Below are 27,132 nucleotides of genomic sequence, written 5' to 3'. Positions count from 1 at the left end.
CCCACTCTCAGCATCTCTCTGTGATCATGAAGCCCTTGAGTTGAAATGATGAGTCACCTCTTGTTTGGTATTATAATCAGATACTCAAAACCAGTTCTGTGCTCTGTAATACATAGCCAAATCCACCAAGTATAGACAAAATATCTAAAAACAGTGAGGAATATATTTCATCCCTCATGTTTATGAGGGATTTCCTCTGTTCATTTGAGACTCTCATTCCTTCTACATATGTCAGTAGGAGGAATTAAGTCACAGTCCATTTGAAATTTTCAAACTGTTATAACTGGAATTGTCCCTCGTCAGATGTTTCAGGAGGAAGTAGTAAAGTAAAAGAAGTTGCCCTAGAGCACATCAGCAGTTCTATAGTTAATATAAGCAATTATATAGTTTATGTTAATTGTGATTAATGTTTTAAATTTCAATCCTTTAATAATTTCAGACATTAGTTTTGATGCAAGTTCTTTAAATTCCTTGTCCCTCAAATACTTTCAATATATGCTTCTGAAGTCAGGTACCTTCACTAAAAGTGATATGAGGATATTAGTACCCTTTTAGAATTCTATGAAGAAAATCAAACTTCAGGAAGTCAGAAACTCATAAAAAATATAGGAACTACATATTTTATTGTCCTGTAGGGAAATCATAGTAGGAGTTAAACAGTTTAAAACATAAGATGGTGTGACATCATGAAAGCTAAGTTAGACTGGCAGTGACCAAATGGAAAGGGAAATGTTTAGCAGAAAACAAAATAAAAATTATTAGCTGGGCTCTTTATGGTAAATCACTAGAAAATCTGAGACTGCAAAGAAGATGTAAAATATTTCCCTGTTGTTTTTTGTTGTTCACTGGCTCATTCATGGACCATATCCTGTTTTCCCCATGAACCACTAAAATGTTACCTGGTTTATTGAATCTTAGATGAAATGTCCCAGTAATCATGCTCCTGTGATGAGGTTTCATTGTGCTATATGGAAATGATCTGATTCTTGAGGCTTGAAGTTTTCATGAAAAAAACAAATTTCTGTCTATCTTAAAATTATTATGTTAGCAATCCAAGCTGCTTCAGGAAACAGCACATGATTTATCACAATTTTTAGAAGATGTTCTTTCTCAATGTAGATAAACTCAAAAACTATCAAGATGTGACGTCAGAACACTGTTACACTGACAGTATTTTTTTCCTAGCTTTTGCTTTCATGCTGAAATTTGTGGGAGGATACAAAGGCTTCAAGTCCGGGTGTTTCTCCCTTCCTTCCTCCCAACAGACTGAGCTTCCTAAATCTATTTTTGTCCTCTTCTCTACAAGACTAAATATGTGTAGGATTTCTCTGCTGTATTAAGATGTGTTGAGGGCATTAATCCTGGTTTTCCTGATTGGAGATAAACAGATCTACAGAGATGCAGACTATTAATTCAAATTGGCAACTTGATTTTGAATAGCGACATAATGGAATTAATATTCAAATACCTTCTTCATATTCCTATCACATATCTTTTTAATAAACCTAAATCTCATTTCACTGTTTCACTTCAAACAAAGTGTCTTAGCCATAGAATGTGAACAGCTTTGGCTTTTCAAACAGACAAGAAGTTTAACTGGAAAAAGGAAAAATATAAGTAAGTCTTTCCAGTATTTCACTGATTGTGTTTGCTATTGAAGGTAATCTGAAAACTCCTGTTTTGATTCCATGGAATTGATCACAACCTAATCAAATCAGCTTTATCTCTCAAAATTTAAATAACTTGAAACTTATTTTACATGTTTTGTTTTACTGCAGAGGTTTTGCAGTGATCTCTCACTGACCCAGAAAAGTCCAATTCTGAAAGAAAAGACCCATATCTGTCTGTTAAAATTTTTTATGCATAATTTTGTGTTTTAATACCATACATGAAATTTGAAGTTTCTGTTTGCTCATAAGCAAATCTATTCCTGCTTAAAAAAACAAATAGGGTTTGCTGGACTTAACTGATCTTTTCTTAGGATTTCTTTAAAATAAAATAAATGGAGCTAGTTTTAACTCCCAAATGTGAGTTATGAGAGGATTTTCAAACAGTTAAATTTTGTTTCAGAGTTCAACAGACAACAGTTCTTGTTTTTCACCCTATTCTCTAGCATACACTTGCTTTAAAGAGTGAAGATAGACTTATGATTGATTAAAATAGAGCAGAGTGGAAGAAAACGTTGGTAGGTATTCAATACACAGAAATCTATGAGATTGTTGTCTGTGAATGCGTGAGGATGGATTAGTGATCGTAATGACGATCAGGACAAGTACCAGAAGAATTGCAGTGCAGTGAAATATTTGAAATTTTGCTATTAGATAGGTCACATGATTAGTTTTAAAATGAGGAGATTTTATGTTTGGTTTGGAAAATATTAGCATTATCAATAGTCCATAAATGGAAACTAAATGGTTTTCTCACATGGCCATTAAAATTTAAAAATAGACCTTTATTTTTTTTTTTAACAAAAGTCTATTTAAAAGGCTAAACATATTTCTATATTGATTTTTTATTAGGTTTTATACCAAAGAAAGTATTTATTGAGACTGTTAGTGGCTTGGTTAATTTGAATCTTGGACTAAATTGCTTTCCTGATGCATGGAAGAACTTAACACTTGCAGATGTAAGTTAACCCCTATATTCTCTTCAGCTCAAGTATTGGTTTGTGTAGAAGATGCAGCATTGCCCTTAGTATGATAAAATGAAGATTATAATACTATTGGGCATTGCCAGTTTTTCTTTAAAATTCTTCTGTTTCACTAGGGAAGGATCATGGAAGTCACTGTGCCAGGCATTTTGTCAGCACTTTATTTATTTATAATTTGCAAATTATATCATTTCTTAAGACACCATCCAGGTTTTCAGACTGAGAAACATGAAAACTTCCAAATCTTCCATACTGAATTAATTTCTCTTTCAGGTGTTGCTGGTAAACCTATGGAATAAAAATATTTACTTGTTTCAGCATGGTTTGATAACTATTTCTGATAGTCAGCCATGATTCACATTAAGATTTTAATTGAATTTCACAGGATTTCACCACTTTATTCATATATTCTTCACACAGATGAACTGCATGAGTAAAATATTTTAATGTTAAAGTGGTGTAGTTCCAGTGGGTTTAGTGAAAACTAGTCACATCTGTCATCTTGACTATATAAAAACTATATATAATGTCAGCACAGGAAATTAATTATCCATGGAAAGCTATCAGTCAAATACTGTCTATTAATACACCAAATGTGCATGGATCCCATGCTCTGTAGTCTTGGAGAACTTTTAGTGCTTATAAATCCTATCTTTATTTTAATAATAGACTTTTTTATTTCCTTAAAAGAACCATTTTTAAATGAGACTTAAATTTATCATGGATAACTTACAAAAGGAAATTCTCAAAGCACAAGCTGAGGTATATATAGATACCTATTTGGGCACTCATGGTGTTTATTTAGAGAGATATCAACTGCACATGGCAGTAGACCATGGCCTGTGGCCTTTTTTTGTTTTGCCCTTTATAGAAATGTGAAACCTCACTGCAGAACCTTGTACATCCTGTCCAGGAAAATATCTAAGGATACATGAGGATATAAGGATATGTACATAAAGACTGTTATGTACACATTTGACAATATTTGCTATTTTGGTTTTATAGTTAGAAAATATGGCATCTGAATTCACAGTGAACTCAGAACTTACTGACTGGCGCAGATTCTTGCTGGCAGCAGCACAGCCTTGGCCTGTGCCATCTGTGACACAACTCCTCCAAACACTGCATGTCTTCAAGTCTGTTGATGTCACTGGATCAGGCTTCATTACACAGGAACACTATACACAGGTTATAATCCTTTTATTTTTTCAATCAAATTTTATTTTGTTAAACTCCCTGAATTGAATGATATGTTGTTTGATTTATTCACCTTGAGAAACTCAGTCTAAATTTTAAATGCTTTAGGTCTGAAGGAGCTTTCTAGTGGAAAGTGTTTTCAGGAAATTTATGGCCTAATACGTATCTCATCCACAGTTCCACAAATCAGCTAATTAAACGTACTTTTAACTTGATTTTCCTACTTTTCCCATTAATTAATCTCAAGTGAAAATCCTTTCTGTTTTAATGAAATCATTCTTTGTGCACTTTGATGATTATTAACTCACTTGACATTGAATAAGATCATTTCCTCTAACTAAAAATAAGGATTTCAGTTTCATCTCATCAGCTTCATTTTAATTAAATGTTTCTAGATTTTTTCCAGTAATTAATTTTCTCAAGATTATTCCTCAAAACTTGAATACATGGAAAATTATAAAATTATTTGATCACTTTTCTGAAGACAACTTCTATTTCAATTGTAACATAGTTCAGCAAGGTTTTTCAGAAAGTGTATTATTAAGTACATTTTTGTTCTTTCAGCAAAATTATGTTCATTTTCACTTACTTTTACTTTGCATTTTTAATAATACCTAGAGTGATACTTGCTGGTTCACCCTCTCACACTGTACTAGCTGGAAGTATCATATATGTGCACATACAGGTGTCTGTAGATACTCCAGTCGTGCCAGTTTCTGTATTTGTTTGGTGATAATAAGTATAATAAGATAATAAGTATAATTTCCCAACTGTTTTGAGTAAATTTCATAGGACCTTTATTGTAGTTTGTTTTCCAATCACCTAGCATTGGATTTTAAAGAAAAATAAATAAAGGCTGTGTTAGTCCAGAGGCCTGTCATTTTCAGAACTTGTTTGATTAATTTAAAACTTCCAGAAGCACCTGCCAATATCTGCCCACCACAGACTTTCTAATACATAAACTCTACACAGCCAGAAAACCCACAAAAAATGTAGGTCCATGTGCACTTATTTTTCTGTTGTAAGTTTTACTGAAGAGTTTAAAAATAAGCTAACAAGACATGCAGACCAAGAATGTACATTTTCAGTATAGGATCCAATTTAAAATACAATATTAACCAAGCAATTAAATTAATCACTTAAATATTACAAGGTAGTAAATATGCAATAAACAACAGATTTGAATAACCTTCCACTGAGGATTTGAGCTGCTTCAGCTGTCCTCTCTCTCTGCACCTATACTGGTAAACTACGCAGTGCTGGGCCCCATCTCCAGGTAATGGTGCTGGGTTGTCCCTACTGTGATGTTTTTTTGTACAGCCTGGTGTGGTTTCACACAAGTGAGTTTTTCTGCAGGAAGTTTGTTCATGCCTATCCAGATCTAGCTGATCCTGTGTGTAGAGGAAGTACTACAGAATTGGTTCTGAGCACTTTTAATTTACAGTCGTAGCTCTGGCTCTGTAGGACTCTTGGTGCTTGCTGTTGTTGGAACAGGCAAGTTAAGGAGAGCCTTGCCTCTCTCCTTCACCATACTGAATAGTATGGACAGTTTGGACAGTATGGACAGTTTCTTCTGTAAATACAGTCTGGACAAAAGGTGTAGGGGTTAGAAAAAATCCTGAAAGGAAGAAACCAGAACATGCATAGAAACTCCATATCATATTCTGCTTCTTTAGCAGCATGGATTCACAACTGCATAGTTAATTTTCACTTTTTTCAAAAGCATACATTCACTTCTATCCTATTTGACTTTCACTAATTTTTCAAGTATCTGTTACAACGTACAAACAGCTGCTTAATTATTTGTATGTCATTGTATATTAATAACAAATTCAGTTTGATTAGGTCCAGAAATTAAGCTCTTAGTAACCTGTGTGTCGAACAGCTAGAATATAAAGACCACCTTATTTCAACATGTGAAAATAAACAAACTTATTTATTTATTTATTTGTAAAATCAGGTTGGCTTATGGTTTAATGGAAATGAAGATCTAAACATAACAGAAAGTTGTGAAGAACCCGTGTCTTTAGAAAGGCTAAACCACCTCATAAAGGTAACTGAAAACACAGGTATTTTGTAGAGATCACTATTTAAACATGAGATGTCTCATTTCAGGTTTTTGGGTCTCTGTTTTTCAATAAGGGCTGCATTTTTTTGGTATTTTTTCAGGTCAAGTGGTGCTTCAGAATAATGTAGAGAGGAATCCAAGAATCAACTAAATCATAGTCTGCTCAGAAATACTTAATTACTCCTCTTTTTGGTTCAATGGCATTAATTTTGCTACACAGCAAGCAGCTTTGTAAAGAATGGAGGCAATGATCACTGCATCTGAGCTCACAGAATTTTCCATGAAAGAGGGTGCTAATAATAATCTGAATACAAAAACTGCTTTGAACATATTTGTCATGATACAAGGTTTTATTAATTTCTCCCTTTTCTGCAAAACTCAGTTTCTGTTTCCTTGCATTACTTAACACACATTCATGATTTATCACAGCCTTGATCAGTATAGTCTCAACATTTTCTTAAGTATAGTAGCTCTTATTAGCAGTAATTAGAATAACTGTATATTCTAGTAAATAGAATAACTGTATTCCATTCTTTTCTCTACAGTCCTTGATTTGTCTTTCATTTAATTCCATATATAGAAATTAATTTGCTTATTTTTGCCCTTTTATAGTTTTTCTTCAGTTTATTTGCGGATACCATAAAAGACACTGCTCTGCTGGACTATATCGAGATGCTGCTTTATTTCGCCTCCCACTCTGATCCAGTTGAGGGTGTATACAGAGCACTTAGCATTGCTACTGAAACATATATTCACAGAAGAAAGAAAGCTTCCCTTCCATGTGTGGTAAAATATTACAGAAAAGTACTAGAGAATAGTAGTAGTAGTAGTAGTACTTGGAAATTATAAATTAACTAGACTTCTCTATATTTGCTTATCCTGGGTAGCTCCAGTAGCTTACAAGTAGTCTCACTGAATTCATGGGAACATTGCATTGGTAATAAAACTTGGAAGGATTATTTCAAAAGTCTGGAAATTTGCTTGACAGTAATGAAAGTTTAAGATATTTACTGGTGACTACTCCTTGTGCATATGAATGGAAGTAATTCTTTTGCCTAATTGACCAGCTGTCAGTCCCTGGAATCTGACTTACACAAGTGTTAACTCAAGATGCAAGACCTGGTATTATTGCTGATCTTACTTTATTTTCCACTACTTTTCTTTGGGGTATTCAGACACATCTTTGTTGTGTTATTTCCAAATGTTTACGTTTTTCAGTAAATCAGAAAGTTTAATAATCATTAGTTTCATGCAAAAAACTTTTAAAATTACTTTTTCAGCCATGATGAATGCATTGTTACATCAAATGAACCTTGTCATTTGAACATTATTAGTATTTCTGGAGTATGTTTTTATTGTTAAAGTCTTAACACTTGAATTACCCTACTGCATGCATCAATTGCTTATTAGTGAATACTTATTGAAGTAATTTTTGAGGCATAAATTATTTACGTGTACACACCTTGGAAAGAGGTTGCTGCTGAAGATAATAAAATGATTTGTTGCCCTGTCACAACCACAGTGACAGCATTTGCACAGGACTTAAAGTACAATTGAGATATCTAGAAACAGTATAGAAAAGGCATTATTTTGAGCTACACAATCATACACATATGCAAAATAGCATTTTGTAATTTCAGATGACAGAAGTTACACTTTCCTGTGTTCTGTTTGTCACAAGAGTTTTTGTACACTGGAGAGACTGAATAAGACAATAATACTTTCCACGTTTCATAGGAAGAAGAGCACAGAATGCTCTCAATTAGATATTGTGGTATTAATTTCCCATATTTCAGTGGACAGTTCTAATCTTCATCTCATTGGATATAAAGTTACACACCCTGTTCTCCTCTTTGCCATTTTCTGTTTGGATTGATTTTTTTGGAAGTTTGGTAGAATATAAGTAAGAGCACTGACATTATCACCTACGTGTCAACAACTTCTTGAGGTTGTAAGTCAAGAGTGAATGGGATCATTTACCTTCAACCCAGAATTCACTGGATCTCTGAGGAGAGAGATGTCCCATCTAACCTGAGCATTTCCTCATGCCTGCTTTCTCACTCAAGCCATTGGCTCTGAGAATCTGTGCTATGTCTGATGTATGTCCCACAGTGTAGCAAACAGACAGATTGTGTGCCTAATTCACCTTGGAGAGTCCCTCAGAAACCTGGGACTATACAAGAATTAGATAATAAACAATCTTGCTTGTGTGGATTCTCTTTGACTTTATAGTTATCTAGGCTGGTGCACAGAATCACTGGGCCGAATTTAAAACATCATTTTAATATTTTTTTCTTCTTGTGCCTTGTGCTCCATGCCTACGCACTGAAACAATAATGTTGAATACTGACAAAAGACAATAAAAGAAATCCTGTACCACTGAAGTAAATTAGTTTTCTCTAGAAACTTTCTTAGACTTTAGTAGAGAGAATTTCATGATGGTTATTCCACAAACACGAGGGGGCAAAAAGGAAATAGTGCTTTGATATTGTGTCATGTTCGAGCCAAGCTCCATCAAATACAGAGTCCTGAAGACATCCAAAGTGGTTTTCATCATCAAATTAAGAACCTAAGCAGTTATTTCCCTGTGGCCATTTACATGTGATCTAAATATCCCAATTCTCACTCCAGGTACTGGAAATTTAGTAAATATTGTCAGTGGAACACTCATCGGTGAAATATAAAGAGCTATCCAGCTCATCTCTAAGAAGTTTTGCATCTTAGGTAGCTGGCTCTTACATAGGCACTTACTGAATTTCACCTAATTTGCCTCTTCTTTTTTTCTTGTTCTGTGTTGATAATTGTAGTGACTTCTCATTGGTATCTGCCTGCAGAAATACATCTGAAGCTTTCAATGTTGTTAAGAGAAGCTCAGACAAGCATATTCTTGAGACTTCTTTTAGTAACTTTGTTTTAAGTTTAAATAAGGTTATTACGGGTTGTGTAGGTTTCACAGCTCAGTGTAAGCAATGCAATGAGAGACCCAAAAACTTCAGTGCTGATATTTCTGTAATCTTGATTATGTGTTGTATCTTGATTGTGTGTTAAAAAGACTGTAAATTATACTACTCCTCCTCAAAATGAAATGTATTAAGGCCCAAGGCACATAGAACAACCATGATTGAACCTCAGCAGTCTCTCCCTCCTAATGAGGAAAGAAATGGTTTGTTCAATTACATGCAATTTCCTGCCACTTAGTGGTTAATCTACAATGTGGCATAATCTAGTCAAAGCACTGTTCACCTATGTGAGGTCCTTTCTCATCTTTGTGCTCACAAATCTCTACAGCAGGTAGAGATGAGGGTTATCTGTTTAGTTTTTGGGGTCTTTTTCTCGTTGACCAGCTCTAATATCACTACAAAGTTACCTAATTGCTTGCTTAAAGTAAACTTAATTTTTCTGCATAAACTAGAAAGTACCTATATCTGTGGAGAGCTGGTTAACTGTTGGCCAAAATAGAGTTCTTGCGCTGACTGGATTTGGACTAGAAAATTCATACTTTTTTAATGTGAATATCCAGAATTAATAAATTTAATGCTTAAATAAACAAAAAGTTCTTGGTATTGTAGTTTGTAACTATTAAATATTTTTATGTTTTGTTGCTCTGAGAAATACTAATTTTTCTGTGCAATGTTGGCCACATTCATGGAAAAAGCTGTCTATTAAATTTCTGATAAAGCCAACATTATGGATATTTCTGGACTTTCAGGATCTATTCCTCCATCCTACAGTGCAGTAGATAATTTTTTGTGAGATGATGACTTTTGTTTTTTAAGAACTGAAGTTTGGAATTCATTGGTTCTTAATGGGCATTTAGCTGAAACAGATCATCTTCTGACAGACTGTTTTTCCCCAAGTATGATACCTGTGCCTAAATTTTTAGGATTCTTCAAGCCCTAACATATTGTCAAATGAAAAGACTTTAATAGAGGATGAAAATGAAGTCTTGAATGACACAGGTGAAGGAATTATTTCAGTGGCATCTCTACTCAAAGTGTTTCATACTGGAGGAAGTAAAGATGAAGACTGTCATAGATTTAGCTGTCTGAAGAAGGCAGACAGCTATGATAAGGTAGGCAGATTGATTCAAGGATGGTTTTGTAGCTTGCATCATACATTAAAAAAATATGCTATGATCTTTATGCTTTTCCACTGTTTTTTTTTACAATAAATTGACCACGTATTATTTTTACTTGAAGCATTTCATTAAGATGTACCAAGAATTAGGTGCTGAAGATCAGACACCCATTGCAGTTGAACTCCTTTTGAAACATCCTTTCATGGAAGATTTGATCAACACATGCCAAGAATACAAACTTCCTGTAAGTATTCTGTCTGGGACCAAAGCCTATAAGCACACATGCATAAATTTGCATTATCCCAGAAATGTACATGTAATTAATGTACATACTACCAATAGATAATGCAGTGTAGATCAGCTATACAGCCCAGCAGCTTTAGGGTAGGTCAGGTGTTTTTTTTTCCATGAAAATTCCATCCAGCAAAGATAGGGCTGCTTTCTGACCCAATTTTTGTACAAGTTTTGTTGGCCTGGAGCTGCCTACAGGTTTTCCACTGCCATGTCTGATGAGGCTTTGCCTTTCTACCCATCCACAGAAAGGAGTCTGGTTGAATTATCCTCCCAACAGGATTGTACTGCAGGGCACTGTAGGATATGTGGTAGATCCCATTCCATTCCAAGGCCAACCAGGCAGCAGAAAAGGGCATGCAGAGGCAGTACAGTTCCAAATGTTCTTCCCTGCTGCCTGCACCTATGTTTAAACATGCATTAAAACAGTTGCACAAAAGGCAAGTTTGGCCCAGAGAATCACCCTGTTTAAGGTATCAAACTATGAAAAAAGTACATGATATACAGGGTGTAAGAAAATAGCATGAGAAGATGAGAGGTTGTGTCCCACATCAAATATAGAGTCATCACAAGGTTTAGATGATCACCCACATAGTGTCCCACAAAATGTAAATCTGGATAAGATATATGATACATGATAGTTTAGGAGTAATTTGCTGTTTCTTAGTTATATTCCTCACTTGTAGGGTGTGAATTGCCTGGCGTTTATTATATCACTCATAATCATTCTTAGTGAAAGATAGTAAAAGATAAAATATAAGAATTTTTACTCAGTGAAAGTGAGGGTTAAAATTCCATTTTCTACAGTAAAAAGTGATAAAAAATGTAAGGTAAAGACAAGACTATTGAAGATTATAACTATCCACGTGTGTCCATCCTGCCTATGTTGATGTTGCAGCCAATTTGGGAAGATGGATGCTAGGCAATGTTAGGTCATTCCTCCCTTCCCTTTTCTTCCCTTCCCCCTTCTTTCTTCCTGACTCTATTTAATTGAATACTGCATTTTATAATTTGATTTTTTTATAACCTCACTGAATTTCTTGTAGACCAAAGCATTTTTTAAAGCAGCTCTCTAGATGTTTTCTGCCCTAAGAACTGTTTATGCACTCACTGACTTTGTAGTATTTAATATAATGCACCCTCTTCATGAAGAGTAAATGTGATGAAACTAAAGAAAAACTTAATTAGGGTGCAAACTGAGTAAAGCCATATCTATATGCTAGGCAATTTACAGGGACTCCTTGTTAAAACATTTTCACTCTGGCCTGTGTTATTTCTGGCTGGTAGGGTATGTTCAGGGCAATTCAGGTATAAAAATTGTCAGTCTATGAGAAAAGCTTTAGGATAGTGGATATGAATCTTAGCAGTAACTGAGGGTTTCAGTGCACATATTCTAGCCCAGAGGAGTTCCTACATCTTGTTTATATGTTGGTGTAATTTTATTAAAATGTGACATTTTTCTGCTTAATTGGCAGGTTCCAATTGATATCTGTATCTCCTGACTCAACAGTTAGGTGACACAGAGCTTCAGTTCTCATTTTTAGTAATTCAAAATTCCTTTTGAAAAGGCCTATACTGACTGTATCTCAATTAGAGTACTCTATGGCTTCTGTACTAAAACCCAGACTATTTCATTCCTTGACTGTAATGTGAAATACAGACTTTTGTTTTATGCGTGAAACCAATACTCAAGTTTACAAAAAGAAGTGCTATATTCACCAACAGACAGGCACAGAGACCCAGGATCCATTGTTTTAAGTATGTTATAATTCTGGTCTATTCCATATGGACTCCAGGAAGATTTTTCCTGTATCAATTCCCTATTTGGGGAACAGGTAAACTTTTTTCTTTCCAAGACAATATTTTTAGCATCAATTATTTTTGCAGAAGTTTTCCTTAGAGATGTCTATAAAAATGAAAGTCAACCACAGTGCTGTTATTTTGAGATCTTTTACAAGATAAATATAGCAAGTTAGGGTGTGGTTTCTAAAAGTTAAAATGTTTCTACTAATGCAGTTGTAAACAGCAGAAAGTAAAATGTTTTGTAGAGAACTATAAAGGGAATGTCTAGCTTACAATTTTTCATATTTAAGTTGGATACCTGATTCTTTTGGATGTTGATGACCTGTTCAATGTCAAGTATTACTGTCTGTCATAGCTCAAAAAAATTTTTTTCCATGTGAGATATATTGTCTTTTGCAGGGATTTTATTTTCTCTGCTAGTGAGCTGGCAACATCGTACATGATGGTGACCTTTCTGTCAGCCTTAGTACAAACATCTACAAATTAATATGACCAGAAATTCTATTACTTTTTCATCATGTCTTTTCTGTCCTGATTACAAGGTTTTCTGGGTCTAACTAGAACTTTCAAGTGTTTGCCATTATCAACACATTTTTTTCACTTACCAGATGAAATTTATTCCTTGAGAATAGGCAGATGACATTTACAAGTGCATGTTTATGAAGGCACTTCATTACATGCTCAATTAAATTTCCTTTAAATAACTCTAGTAATGAATGAGAGAAGATTTTTATTAGACCAGCTGATTCAGATGGGAGGAGTAAACAATCTGCTTTTTCCATTGTGTGTGTTTGTCTATTCGATTTGGCCAATTAAGGGGTTTTCTTTTGGCCTCATTATTTATTGTTAAAAATTTTACCATCTGTTCTGAGACTGTCATAGATAGGTAATACAGAAACAACCACATATTTTAATAATACAGCATTTTGATTGTGATAAATTTAAAAAAAGAGTCTGGGATATATTCTATTTTTATAATTCTTAATGCTTAATGCAATATGTGACTTTGAGTGGACTACGTTCTTATAAATACTGAGGATAAGGTAGTTTGATAATTAGCATGGAGTTTATTAATATCAAAAACATTATGATAAATTGGATAAATTGTGTTACATTTCTTATTCTGCCTTCAAATCCTGAATAGTCCTTTAAAAAAAGGCTGTTTTTGAAGAAAGGTATATCACATCATATTTCTATGTGTTTATGATTTGAATACATTTAGCACAGGCCCTTGCTTAATCAATCTAAATTAACTGTCATATAGTTGCTGCTGTTGCTGTTGTTCATTCTGTTAATCACGTCAGTAACATAATTCAGATATTCTTTCAGATAGAAGTTCCACTGAAGCAGGATTTCTATTAATGTGTAGTTAACATGCCTTTGTGAAAAAACATTTATTGCTATGTTGAAGAACTATTACAAAACCTGTTTATGCCCACAACAGCCATTTAATATTACACAACAAACATGCAGAACTCCATGTATCATTTCACAAAGTAAAAGAGCTTCTTGTCATAGGGAGAGCTCATACAGATTATATTAAATACATCTTATGAACTGAACCAGGTATCAAGGTTTTTTTTTGACAGAAAAAAGCACTGCTGATTCACTGTCTAGTCATAAGCTGTAACTGTAATACTTATGAAACTTGAGAAGCTTTTTTCATGTGGTGTTTTAAATGTCTCAGTGTGCAAGAAAAGGAAAATCTAACTCCATGTTTAAGTACTTCATTTAAAAACGGAGATCTATGCTATGGTTCTCTTGATCATGTATCCCACCCCTAAATATTCTTGGAAACTTTAATGTACATAAAAGATGTTTCTTATATTAAAAAAATACAAATAATACATGTTCACATTAAAAAAAAGTTTCCTGCATTAAAGATGGACATAGCAAAACTGTTGGAGCACTTTATCCCCAGTTTCTTGACAGTATTTAGTACTACAGTTATTTTTTATCAAATGAGGATTGAAACTATGTTTTCTGACTTAATTTGCTGAAAAATGCCTTCTTAAAGTGAGGTGTTTCCTAGAGTCACAGATAAATAGTAGTGAAACCCTCTAAAACCAAAGGCTGGTAATATTTTCTTTTAGCATAGTCCTGTAGTCACTGAAATGCTTCTGACATTTTGCAAGTTTGTGAGACATCATTACATGCGGGCAATTCCTGCATTTAACAAAAGGTTGTATCTCCAAAATATGCACAAAATATATATTGGAATACATGTACATAAAAATACTATTATATCTTAAAAATCTGACTGTTAATTATTTTTCTAAAGGAAAAAATGTGAATTCTGACAGTATTAGAAAATGCTAGAAAGTTAAATATTTATCTTTATTTTGAATGCTCAGCATGTTACTTTTTTTAAAACAGAAATTCCTTGTTCATCCTACTTACACATCCTACAATGGATAGTATTGCTGAAATGGGAAATGCAGAGATTCTGCTAATACAAAATTATTGAAAATTAACAGATCAGAGAGTATGCTACAAACAACTAAGCACAAAATTAACCTACTGAAGGTATATATTATTCAAAGTGTTAGTTACTTATTTTCTTTTATATCTGTTTCCTGGAATTTTTGTTAAAGTTCAGATTGAAATATGACATATTTTTTTAAAAAACACTCTCAATTGAAAATTTTGTCTTAGTATGTTCTCAGTAACATTTACTGGTTTAAACAACAGTCTTGTTACCTCTCTTTACCAATAATATTAAGCTGATGTTTAAGACCTCTGTTTAAGAGTTGCATTTTAACACAGCACTTTTTGTAAAACCACCAAAGGCAATGAAGTCCTGTGGATAACATGAAAACATCATCTCAGTGATATTACAGCACCTCAGCTGGATGAGTTCCAGTGCCCTGCTGGAAGGCATTATCTGTAACGTGGGGAATGTATAATTTACCTCCACTGAAGTTAGTTTTTCACCATAATGTAGTCAGTGGTAAACTCACCTCATGGATAGACAGGGTGTTATTATAGAATAGGTGTTGTTACTGCAAGTTTTAAGGTATTATTACTGCAGTTTTCAGGCTGCAACATAAAATCACTTTTAACATTTCCTTTTTCCTTTTCATAGGATATTACAGTCTTTCTCCAAAGATCCAAAGAAGCACAATCAATTGATGGGGAGCAAAACAGGTGTGAAGACATCAATGTATGAAAAATTACTGTTCATGAACATTAGAAGTCTTTTTTCCCAAATTCTGTAAGAAATGTGTCTTTCAGGTCCAGTCCTCTTCCATGAGAAAAGTTTTTCTGTTTATTTTTGCAAGAGCAAAATCCCATTCCAACTACACATTTTCTGTTACTTTAAATTTAAAAAAAATCAAAACAACAAAACCACCAACAGGAAAAGTTACAGTTTGCTCATCTTAAATACTCTGATGATATTTCTAAGTAAAATTAAACCAATTTCTGAATTTAGATAGAATTGGTAGTGTCTTCATTAAAATTTGGTTAAAGAAAAGAATATGTCCCATTCTTCTAAATGCACTAAGAGATCTATTCAACTTTTGTTATATGTACAGTTAATTATTTGTAATTAATTAAATGCTCTAATCAATTAATCTTTTTAAAACATGTTGCAACTTCTAGCTAATAAAATAAATGAAAATAATGTTTTCTCTAAGACGAGTATAAACTGGGCATCACATTCATGAAAATGATGTGTTTGTTGACAGTGGAGATGATGAATCTTTGCCACTGCACCTTTCTATTTCTAACCTTGCAGTACATCTCAAGCTACCACCTGCTAAAGACCTGCTTGCCGTCCTTTTTTTAATTGACACACGGCTTTTATTGACACACAAGGGCACCATATACTCCAGACACATGCTGCAGATTTTCATGTGTGATAGGTGCTTGTCTAAAAATATCTGTGGCACACCATGACACCTAGAGAAAGTTGACTTCTGTGGCAGATTAAGCAGTCTTGGTCAAGCACTCTACTTACAGCTGAAGTGGGTGTTTCTTTTTCTATATGAAGTCTGAGTCTTACTGGTTTTCCTGAATAACAGGATCTTTGTGTTTAAATGCAGTTTTATCCAATTTCTCCATTCTCTTATGTCTAGTGATGGCTGACTATAAGTTGATAGGAACTGTTTTTTCATGGACCTTTGTGACATACATTTCAGAATACCCTTTGTAAATAATTCCCCTAGATTTGAAAATGGAGATGCATAAAAATTTCTCTGTTTTCAGTGGTATTCTGGTATTCTACTGATCTATACTTGACTACAGTCAAGTTTACTGAAGACTAAACATAGGAAACTGATAACTGTGATTATCTTAACTCAGTATAGGGTCTAATTTTCAGTCTGTCAGCTGCCCAAGATATTAGCAAACCTCCAGCATTCTACACTGTCTTAGTAGCTTGTATCTGAACACTGCTCATTCATTCTGGATATATTTTTTCTGTATTCATCATTGCCCTCATAAAATTGTACAAAATGTTTAATGGTTCTTTTCCGTGGTTTGATTCAGCAAAGTATTTGAACATATGATGCTCTTTAAGAATACAAATAATCCCATTGAAATAATATAACCCATAGGGAACCACAAACCTTTACCCTTTGCTGAGAATGTTATCTGCACAGAATATTTTTTCATTTTAATATATCTTCATTACTTTTTAGCCAAGTATGCATGAGATAGTATAGTACCCACATATGATGATGTTCCTTGTGAGATTTCTAGACTGCCTTTTTGAGTTATAAAACAATTCTGTATCAAAAATGCAATAGCAGCATATTAAAAAAAAGACAAAATGTTAGACAACAACTAAGAGACCAGATAAATAAATTTATCTTACAGTAAATGTTTTTTCAGATTTTTAGAGCCCGATGTCAATAATGGCAGGTTTATTTCTTTATTGATTAAATTTTGAATTAAAAATTTAAATCAACATTTTGAAAAGAAAGTCTAAGGATAGCAGATCAAAGCATCTATATGTGATGTATGAATCTCAGGAAAGAAGCCAGTCAGCTTATCGCTTCAGGCAAAAAATGTTAATATCTCTTCAGACTACATATTTTGTGCTAACCACACCAGCACAGAAACAGATGTAACTTTGTTGTGCCCCCACAAACCATGCTAAAACCTCAACATCCTTGTTTTAGATGTGACAACAGACTTTATGATATACATACAAATTATTCTTTCTACCAGAATAATTTCTTCACAGAACATATACAATTTAGTCAGTTTCATCCCCAATATTTTTTAAACATTACCTGTATATATTCACACAAGAATTTGGCTTTTTACTCCATATTAAAATATAGAATGAATAAAAAAAAATTGTAATGTAGTTCTCTTGTCTTTTGCATATTTCATAATCTTTAAATTGTTTCTTTTCTTCCAAATTTAATTTCTTATTAAAAAACAGCTTTAATTATTAAGTGTTTAATTCTGCCTTTGCATACTAGTGATCTCCATGAGAAAACAAAAAAGGTATTATTTTCAAAAAACCTTCCCTACAGTTCATAAACCTGAGTGAAGGAAGAAGCTTCAGCTACTGAAAATTATAAATTGCTATATAGTTAAGATTCTTCATGTATTCCTCCCTTCTCATACACTGCTCATATATTTTGCCTGTGATTTAGAATGTGACATAAAATCATTAGTGATAATGATAATGAAATTAAGTGCAGATTGCAGAGCAGTGTAAAATAGTAAAAAGTGAATTAAGTTATATGAGGTGTCAAGCTTCATGCAGTGAGCACATACTCCTCTATGGGAAAGTAAAGGTGTCATTTACAAAGCAAAGAATGTATGCCCTGACAATTGCAGTGTATTTTTTCAACAGTTACTACTTGATTATGGCTGAGTATCACAAGAGTTATTAAAGAGATTTTGAGTTCCAGCCCAGCTGTGACCCAGACATGAAAGAGGTCCTTGTTGTTATGAGGGGGGAATGCTGAGTAGTTTTGCATTCAGATGGAGCAGGAGAGTTACAGTTCTATCGTGTTCAGCTTTGATAGCTACACTTCAGGCAGGATAGCTGAAACTAAAAAGTATTCAGAGAACATTGTCAAGAATGGTAGGAAATCATGTTTTATATAAGAAAGTACAGAGAGCTTGGTCTCTTTACTTCACCAAAGGAAATTGGGATTTCAGATATCATTTTTACAAGAACCTATCTTCATTCTGGTAGACACCACGAAGATTCAATGGCTGGAACCCTTGGCTTCAAAACAACTAGCAGATTTTTAATAGATTTATAATTTTTCATAGTAGATGAACTGTTGAAGCAGCTAGCTAAATGAACCAATTTCCTCATCAGAGAGTTGCAAAATCCAGATAGGTAATTCTTTCAGACACAGTTTGTGATAGGAACTAAAAGAAGAAATAACTGCCCATTTGATATTAACATACAGAGTTTAAAACTGTACCTGAAAGACTAGTTTGGCTTTCAGTTAATTGTATGCAGCATGCTCAATCCTGTTTTCGCAGCCTGATGTCTTTTAATGTTTTATTTATTCCTTAATTATACTTTCGTCAGATATTCTTGTCTATGCTGCATAGAAAATGCCTTGGATGGTTTGATTTAGAAAAGATGGAACAAAGGTTATGTTATTGATGCTCTCATAATAATTAAAATTACTTGTATTCCATCTGTGCAAAAATCTTCTTTCAAAAAAGCTGCAAACCAAAAGGTGCTGCTGAATTAGGATGTTTTCTATACTTTTATTAATTTGCATAAAATCTCCCAGTGTAAATCAATCTCAACAATTCATTCTGTACAGAACTCAGGCTCCATATTAGTCTGTTTCATGGCTATGATCCATTCCTTTATATAGGTAGAATACCTCCAGATTTGTCCCTTAGAAATCAGAGTCTGGTACAGGAAGATTAAGAATTTTGCAAGTAACCAGATCACTTTAAAAGACTTTGTTTTGTTTTGTCATTTTGCTTTAAAATAGCTGAGTGATGTCACATTGTTGCCATAATAGCAAGAAAAGTTCCTCAATCTGCTCTGTGGTCCTTACCTCAAAATTTCCACTGAGCATGAGGTTCAGACACACTTTCTTTTTTTACTCTTCCTAAGTAAAGCCAGCTGGTTTGTTAAAAGCCTCTTAGCTCTGTTGAAATTTCTAAGTGTGTGAAGACAGCTTAAGAGAAGCTCTCCAAACCATTGAAAGAACAGAGTGATAAATGCAATCTGAAAATCAAGCACACTACACAAACTTCTTTGCAATTTTATAGTTATGAAATTAAAGCAACATCAATCAGAAAATTTCACAAGCTGTAGTATTGTTCACTTTATCAGTAAAGATTACCTAGGTTGATACTGCTTATATTACCTTTAATAGATTCTATAAAAGAATGTGCTTATTTGCAAGTAGAAAAACAATTTAATTTAATTCCCAGTTTTACAAAATACCCTTGGCAGTGGGAAAAAATATTTTCTTTAAAGTTTATTTTAAATAAAATGTATAATGAAAATTCTGCTGTTCAACATCTCATCATAGAACATCCCTGAAAATTCAAGAAGGAACATGCAAAAGATTGCCTGTCTAGCAAAGGCAGCCTCTCATAATGATTAATTCTATGGAGCAGGTCTACTGAAAAGAACTTGGGGGATAATGGTGGACAGCAAGCTGAACATGAGCCAGCAGTGTGTTCTGGCAGCAAGAGCAATCCTGGCATGTGTTAACAGGAACACAGCTTGCAGTAGATGGAGAAAAGTCATTATCCTCAAGCAATTAGCACTCATCATGTTTACAGTGATGACTACAATTCTGGACCTCCCAATACCAGGAATACATCAATACTTGACATTTAGGAGGCTTCTCACTTGCATCCAAGACTTCAACTTCAAGACTTCTCAAATTTTTGGCATCAGGGGCAATGCTTTGGACATCCTTACACTTCATAATAGCAGAGTTTTGACTTAGCGGCGTAAAAGGCTTGACAAGCTTCTAGCTCACAACCATACTATGTTAACGTAAAAAAAGTGGTTGTCTGTACTTTGTGAAAAACTTGTACTTATCTTGGGCTGTGAATGTTGTACCTCTTAATTAAAAAGTAGCAGCAGTACCTGTCAGGAAGAAAAGAGTGTGCCCATGCACCATTAATGGTTTAAATTAGGCAAAACCTTAACTTTTCCTCACTTTTCTTGTGACAGAGGTTCACCTTTCCTTTGTTTCCTATATTTATGTATATATATATATATATATATATATATATATATATATTCATATATATATTCATATATGTATACATGTACACATCTATAAATACATATGTCTATATATATGTACACATATATACATACATGTATACATAAAGAAAGTTAAAGCTTTTCTTGCTTAATTACAGATAGGATGACATTTTAATGTGACAAAGTTTAATTTCATCCTGGTTAACCGTGAATTGCAGCTTTTCCAGCAAATGGCATCCAGTGCCCAAGATGATTTTTTAAATTATTTTTTTAATGTGCAAAGTTATAACCGTTGGACTCAAAATCTGATCCACTGCAGAATTTCACACATACTGTAGCTCTGATAAAGTTTAGGAGAAGGTCTTAATCATAGTTCATCTTGTGGAAAAGTTACTACTTCAGATAAATAATATTTAGTTATGTCAGTATAGAATTTTTGTTGGGCATTTAAAATTTGTTAATGGAAATAACAGCATGTACAAAAATACAATCAGTATTTACAGTATTTTAAAAACTGCATGTGCTGAAATCTCTTGGAATTCAAGGTTCAGTGTACTCAGGCCTCGATTAAACATAAAACAAAAACTTACAATACCATAACAGCTGATACTCAGTATATGTTGCAATTGATTTAGCATCATGTTTTCCTCTTTAATCTGATAATGATTACTAGTGACAAAATGAAACCAGAATGTTTTTAAACCGGACACACCATTTATATTGTTTTTGGGAGGAAGCCTAAAAGAGGAGAAGCAAGATTTTGTGGTTAGAGTTCTGCAGTATGGTTATGTCTAACAGAATCATAGAATCATGGACTATCCTGAATTGGAAGGGATCCACAGAGATTATCAAAGTCCAACTCCTGGCCCTACACAGGACATCCCCAAGAATCCCACCACATGCCTGAGAGTGTTGTCCAAGCACTTCTTGACCTCTGTCAGGCTGGTGCTGTGATCACCACCCTGGGGAACCTGTTCCAGTGCCCAACCACCACCTGGGGAAGAACCTTTTCCTGATATCCAGCCTAAACCTCCCCTGACACAGCTTCAGGCCATTCCCTTGGGTCCTGTCACTGTCACCACAGAGATCAGTGTCTGCCTCTCCTCTTCCCCTCATGAGGGAGGTGTAACTGCAGTGAGGTGTCCTGTCAGTCTCAACCGCTCCTCACACAGCTTCTCCTTCTGACCAATCCTCATGGCTGACATTTGGAGGCTCTCTAATGGTTTCATGTCTTCTTTATACTGTGCCACCCTACCACTTTGGTGGTGGGCTGTACCAGCTCAGAGCAGAGCAGGACAATCCCCTCCCTTGCCTGGCTGGTGATGCTGTCCCTGATGCCCCCAGGACAGGGTTGGCCCTCCTGGCTGCCAGGGCACTGCTGGCTCCTGTTCAACTTGCCATGGACCCACAGCCCCAGGTTCCTTTCTGCAGTGCTGTTTTTCAACCTCTCCTTCTCCAGTTTATACATCCAGGGTTGCCCCATCCCAGCTGCAGAATCCAACAATTCCCCTTGCTGAACTCCATGTGACTGGTGGCTGCACATCTCTGATTTATTGAGGGTTCTCTGCAAGGCCTCTCTGCCTTCAAGGGAGTCAACAGCTCCTCCCAGTTTTCTATCATTTCCAAATTTATTTAATATCCCTATGAGTCCTGTATCCAAGTAATTTATGGAGATGTTGAAGAGAACTGGGCCTAAGATGAAGCCAAGCCAAGTGAAATAAAATATGGAGGTGTCACAACTGACTGCAGTTTATTGACCTAATTTAGACACTGTAATCTTGCTAAAACAATCAAGGGCTGGCAATTTTTCTGAAGCATACACACATCCTTAGGAGTCAAAATATAGTTTTCCAAAAAAAATGCCCTCTTTCTTCTCTGCCATTGGCAAATGGATCAGGAAACAGAAGGTTTCAGCTTCTTTTCCAAAGGAACTCAAAGAACCAATAGAACCTTATTTTCCTAATTTTCAGAGATTAACAATAACTTCTTCATGTTTTCTGCTTAACACTTTCAGCAACAATTGACTTTTTCTTTAAAAGAAATATATCTCAGTCTATTTGGCTTTTTTTCTCCCCCACCACTTCCTTTAAAATTGGTTGAATTAATGAGCACTCATAACTCATGAAACTGGCCCATGGCATATTTTCACCTCTGATTATCTGAATTATACAGGCTACTTGACAATCAGCACAGCTTTATTTTTTCCCTAAGCAAACTACTCTGGTTTGAATTGATCTTCAATCTTGTTCTAAGAAAAAGAAGAAAAATCTCTGTTACTTCATTCTTCTCATGCTTGATTGTAAACCCAAATGGTTAAAATGCAAGACTCCTTAAAAGATCCAAAACTGAGCAAAGGAAGGGCTAGGGTGGCTTCTCAGAAACAGATGAATTAGAAGTAAGAAACAGGTTTCCTCTTCTCTACCACTACCCACATCTGAACATACAAACAACAAAAACAATGGTAAGGTAAGGAACAAAATGAGGACAAACTCAAAAAAGAGAAAAAAAAAAAAAGAGCTGGTACACAGATAAAATCAAAGACTGTTTCCTATCAAGAGTTTGTTTTGGAGTATTTATATTCATAAGGTGAATTTTTCTCTCAACTGAAATCAGTGGAGTGTTTTATTCTGATTTTAAACTAAACTGAGTTTACATCTGCAGATTGACCTTTGACTGCAAGAAACTTCATCCCAAAACTCTCAAAAAAAAGCCTAGTAATTACTCTTGTCAGTTTTTAGTAAAGTGTTCATTTATAATTGCAAGAGAATATGAGAAAGATCATGCAGAACATCAGACACTGATTTATTTTAATACTGCAATTCTAGAAAACATTCCACTCTTGTTCAGATTGAATGCTACCTCTGCAGTCCAGTGACTTTGTTATGCTTTTTGTTCTAAGCTGAAAAGCTTTCTTTTGGAAGCTAGGTAAATGACATGTTTTCTTAATCTTTATTTTATAGAGGAAAAAAAGAGTTCTGATGCCTCACCCCATATGTTTGTACAGATTTTTCTCTGCAATAATGAGTTTACATTCTAGAATCAGGCATCCCATGTATCTGGTCAGACATTGCAGTTCCAGTTCTGTTAAGGCCTTTTAGAAATCAGCTATTAGCAATTATTCTCCTATCTTTTATTCTGTCTCCCCAGTAAGTTGCTAACGAAGACTTCTGATGTGTTTTTAAAGTAAAAAAGGCTAATTTCAAACAAATATATTACAAAGGTTTAAAGATGCCATTAGAAAATTAGTAATTGCAGAATATGGATGCAATTTGCTTTAAAATATTCTACTGACAGCAGTTATGTTCTGCTTGGACTGGGGCCAGTTCAGGGGAAGTGCCATTTTGGGTATTTATATTATACCATATGTTCCTTCATTGATCAGTGCCTGTCTAATAATACAACTAGAACAGGATTGATTAAGTATCTTGCAGGTGCAGTTTAACTTCACTAATTCCCAATGGAGGCTTTTGATGCTGCTACATACAAAATTTCCTGTGTTTTGTAAATACAGGAATGTAAATACAGGAATTTTGGGTTATCATTCTTAACACTTTACTACAGAATATTTGATGGCAAAGTATTTAAACTATGTTTAATTCTTTGCTAATGAGTTTTACAGCTTGATCTTGATCGCATTAATACTCTTGGAGGTTTAGGTATGAAACAGTGAGCTCACATCTAGGTTAGATTTATATATGTTTGTAAGTGGTCTAAGCACTCTCAGAATGGGAGAACAGGCTAAGTGGTTAAATGGAGTTAGGCATTGTAAATTGGGTTTTCAGATTGATTCACTTGTCCTTTTCAATCTACAGGTAAGTGCTTATACCAGTTCTGAACAGTTACCTCCTCTATGTTTAGAACTGCAAATTCAGCTCCCATAACAAAGATTTGCAAATCCATACATTAAATCAAGTAGAATTAGATATTTTGGCAGTAGTTGCACAGTGTTTTAGAAACATTTTGTCAGAGATTTTCAAGATAACATTCTTGCATTGACTTTTTAATAGAGCTGGCTCTGTTAAACTACTGCTCTTGAAAAGGCTATTAAAGACAACTGAGAATAGCATACACCTTACAGAGACCAGGCAGATTTTGGGGATGACTGGCTAAAAGTTTTGTCAATTTCTATTGCCATAAAAGGTTTTGCACATCAGATACTTTGCCTTCATGTAAGAAGTGCCACATTTGCTGTAGTGAAATGCACCCCTCTGTTTATTAACTAAAGTTTTGTGTGTATCAGCATTATTGATAGGGACTTTATGATGTTAAGCAGCAGCTGTAAGATAGTAAATCAATCTAGTTGAATTGTATCATTAAAGAGGTATTAATCAATGAAGGAATGTAAATACCCAGTACGCACTGATTGCAAACAGCTGATTTAGGGAAACAAAAGCATGTTTAAGGGCTTAGTGAGGGAAGAATCTTTATAACTAAAAAGAATATGTCAATATATGTTATCTTACTGCTTCTCCGTACCCAAAGAATGCATGAATATGAACAAAATAACGCTTAGAAAGACTGGAGTACTTTTGTGGAATTAATTGAGGAGAAAATGCAAGTTTTTTATTGCTTTCTTTCTGTGCAGAGAATATATTGTAGAATTTACTGGATGTTAGTCACTTATCTGATAAAGCAATTGTATTCAGACAGACATATAATTTAAATAAAAAGGTAAATGGTATTGGAGGAGGAGATGCATAATCACGTTTCTGAGGAAAGATATTTGATGTATGTTTTCTCACTTCTTTTTATAACAGCCAAATGTGGTATGCTGAAAGAGAAGGTGATGTACTCCCAGGTTGCTCTGGCTGTATCAGTTATTGTTTTGAAAGGTTTTGCATCTCCTCCTCTAGAGCCACATTTCACTAAGCAGGACACTGTGAGCTGACCTAATTTGACTGAGTAGGTTGCACTTCTAACAAACTCACAAACATAAGCTGACCTAATTTAGGTCCTCATGCGTTACTGTGGTTAAAAAGTCCCTGCATTAAAATGACTGTCATGTTTATTTAAAAGTGAAGGGCTTTGCAAACTTCAGATAGACAAAACAAATGAAATTACTGTCTCACTAATTGCTGTAGCAGCAGCAACTCAGATAAAATCATTTACATATATGAGTTTAACCCATGTTTTAAACACTGAAACAGTGACTATCATCAGGAAACTCCATATCAGGTCAATTTTCTTCCTCCTATCTGAAAAGATGGCAGAAATACATATTGTCAGACTAGTACAGCACTGGAGGACCTCTTCATCCTCCTTGTCAAGGTCTTGTGTGGTTTTTAAGTGCAGAATCAATAGCATTAGTTAGTTATATTTATAATAAATAATTTTAATAATATAATAATGTATTATTTATTATAAATAAATAAATTAATTAATTCTCCTTTTTTCGCATAGGTTCTTGTCTTTGTGCATTTAGAAAGAGCAAGTATCTCTCTGCCTCTTCAGAGGGTCTGTTACTGTCGAGGATTAGAGAGGGCATGAAGTTGGTCCAGTTAACCTATTCTGTTAAAAATTAATTTTTAAAAGTGGTGGTGACATGTAGTGGAAAGCTATGCATTTTTTTTTTTTTCTTCAGTTCCGGAGAAGGGAAGGGAAAGGTTCAGGAGGGGAAGGAAATGGTTAAGGAAAGGAATGGTGAAGGAAAGCAAGAGAAGGGTTAAACAAGGGAAAGGAAGGGTTAAGGAAGGGGAAGGGAAAAGAGCTGCGCATCTTGCCAAGCATCAGATTTTTCCATTATCACCTGTGAGAAGTGAAACTTCTTCAAAAGACAGATTTTCTTATGCAATTAAGTAACTGTAGAGTGCTGATCTATGAGAAACATGCAGACCACAATCATTCATTCCCAACACGTACAGCCAACAGCAGGTTGCTTGCATGCTAGTGGCTCATTAGATAAAACAGTTCTAGCACATAGACCACAGGCAAAAGTGTCACGTCGCACCCACACCTATATGAACCACTTCTGCTTCTTTAGGGTAAATAAAAAAACCTACCTAGGCAAACTTTTTTTTTTTTTTTCCAGAAATACTTTTGTTTATTTTTACACTAAAAAAAACCAGTCTATTAAGTAACGTGTTTAAAAGAAGACATGGAACAAAACATGCTAACATGAGTTTCTGTATCTCTTTTAGGATGGGAAACCTAGTAAGAAATCTGAGTTTCAATTAGGGTAAGAATCTGGAGCTCACTGTCTAAAATAGGAGTCATAGACTGTCCTTTCAAATGTAGTAAATTCCTGCAGCAGATTTGAAGGCACTAGATTTTTGTGGTTTTATGGTAGATGGAAGGCTTTCAGAGTAAATTGCATGACGAGCTATCAAATTCATCACTGTTTGTAGTTATTGAAATTATTATTTTCAAATATTTTTTGGAAAAAACCCAACACTTAGCTCCTTTCATCTTTGCCAGGCATTCATAAACTGATCGAGAGATATGGCAATGTACTCATGACTCATAAACTTAATTTAGGTTTTGGAAGATGAATTTTAAATTTGTATGTATCAGTCCTACATATTTTTAGTCATTTGCGTGGATAACACAGTTGTTTGTAGCAACTAAATTGGACATAATTTTTCAAGTAGTTATATAAAAATAATATTCCTCCAAAAAGTATTTGTTAATAATAGATGAAGACAGGTAGAAAGCTACATGGATTAGGTGCTGGAAGCTGTCTTTGCTTCACTGGTGTCTATGACAAAATCCCTTGCACAGGAAGTCACCCCCTTGCTGCAGTGTTCCACTGCCTCTGAGCACAGGAAGCAACTTTTGGACCTGGATCAACCACAAAACAGTTACCAAGTCTGTTTCTGTTTCCAAAATCTCTATTACAATGACTTCCAGCCCAACTAAACAATGAGTTCAAAGCA

At 34.5% G+C, this 27,132-nt stretch overlaps 1 protein-coding gene across 1 annotated transcript in view; it reads left to right on the top strand.

Annotated features, from left to right (window-relative positions):
- Positions 1 to 15,256, top strand: part of SPEF2 (sperm flagellar and cilia associated 2) — a 74,869-nt gene extending 59,613 nt beyond the window's left edge. The window contains exons 28-34 of the mRNA XM_088054364.1: positions 2,520 to 2,626; positions 3,656 to 3,838; positions 5,808 to 5,900; positions 6,528 to 6,701; positions 9,799 to 9,987; positions 10,115 to 10,237; positions 15,173 to 15,256. Of these exons, the coding sequence (XP_087910490.1) occupies positions 2,520 to 2,626; positions 3,656 to 3,838; positions 5,808 to 5,900; positions 6,528 to 6,701; positions 9,799 to 9,987; positions 10,115 to 10,237; positions 15,173 to 15,256 (953 nt within the window). The remainder of the gene's footprint in view (positions 1 to 2,519; positions 2,627 to 3,655; positions 3,839 to 5,807; positions 5,901 to 6,527; positions 6,702 to 9,798; positions 9,988 to 10,114; positions 10,238 to 15,172) is intronic.
- The last annotated feature ends 11,876 nt before the right edge of the window (positions 15,257 to 27,132 follow it).

Source organism: Pseudopodoces humilis, chromosome 4 (assembly GCF_049639895.1).
Source record: "Pseudopodoces humilis isolate 2021_Gansu_Grassland_sample_001 chromosome 4, ASM4963989v1, whole genome shotgun sequence".
In the NCBI taxonomy this organism is placed as follows: domain Eukaryota; kingdom Metazoa; phylum Chordata; class Aves; order Passeriformes; family Paridae; genus Pseudopodoces; species Pseudopodoces humilis.
Note: the sequence above shows the minus strand (reverse complement) of the source record. Positions and strands in the feature narration are given on the sequence as shown.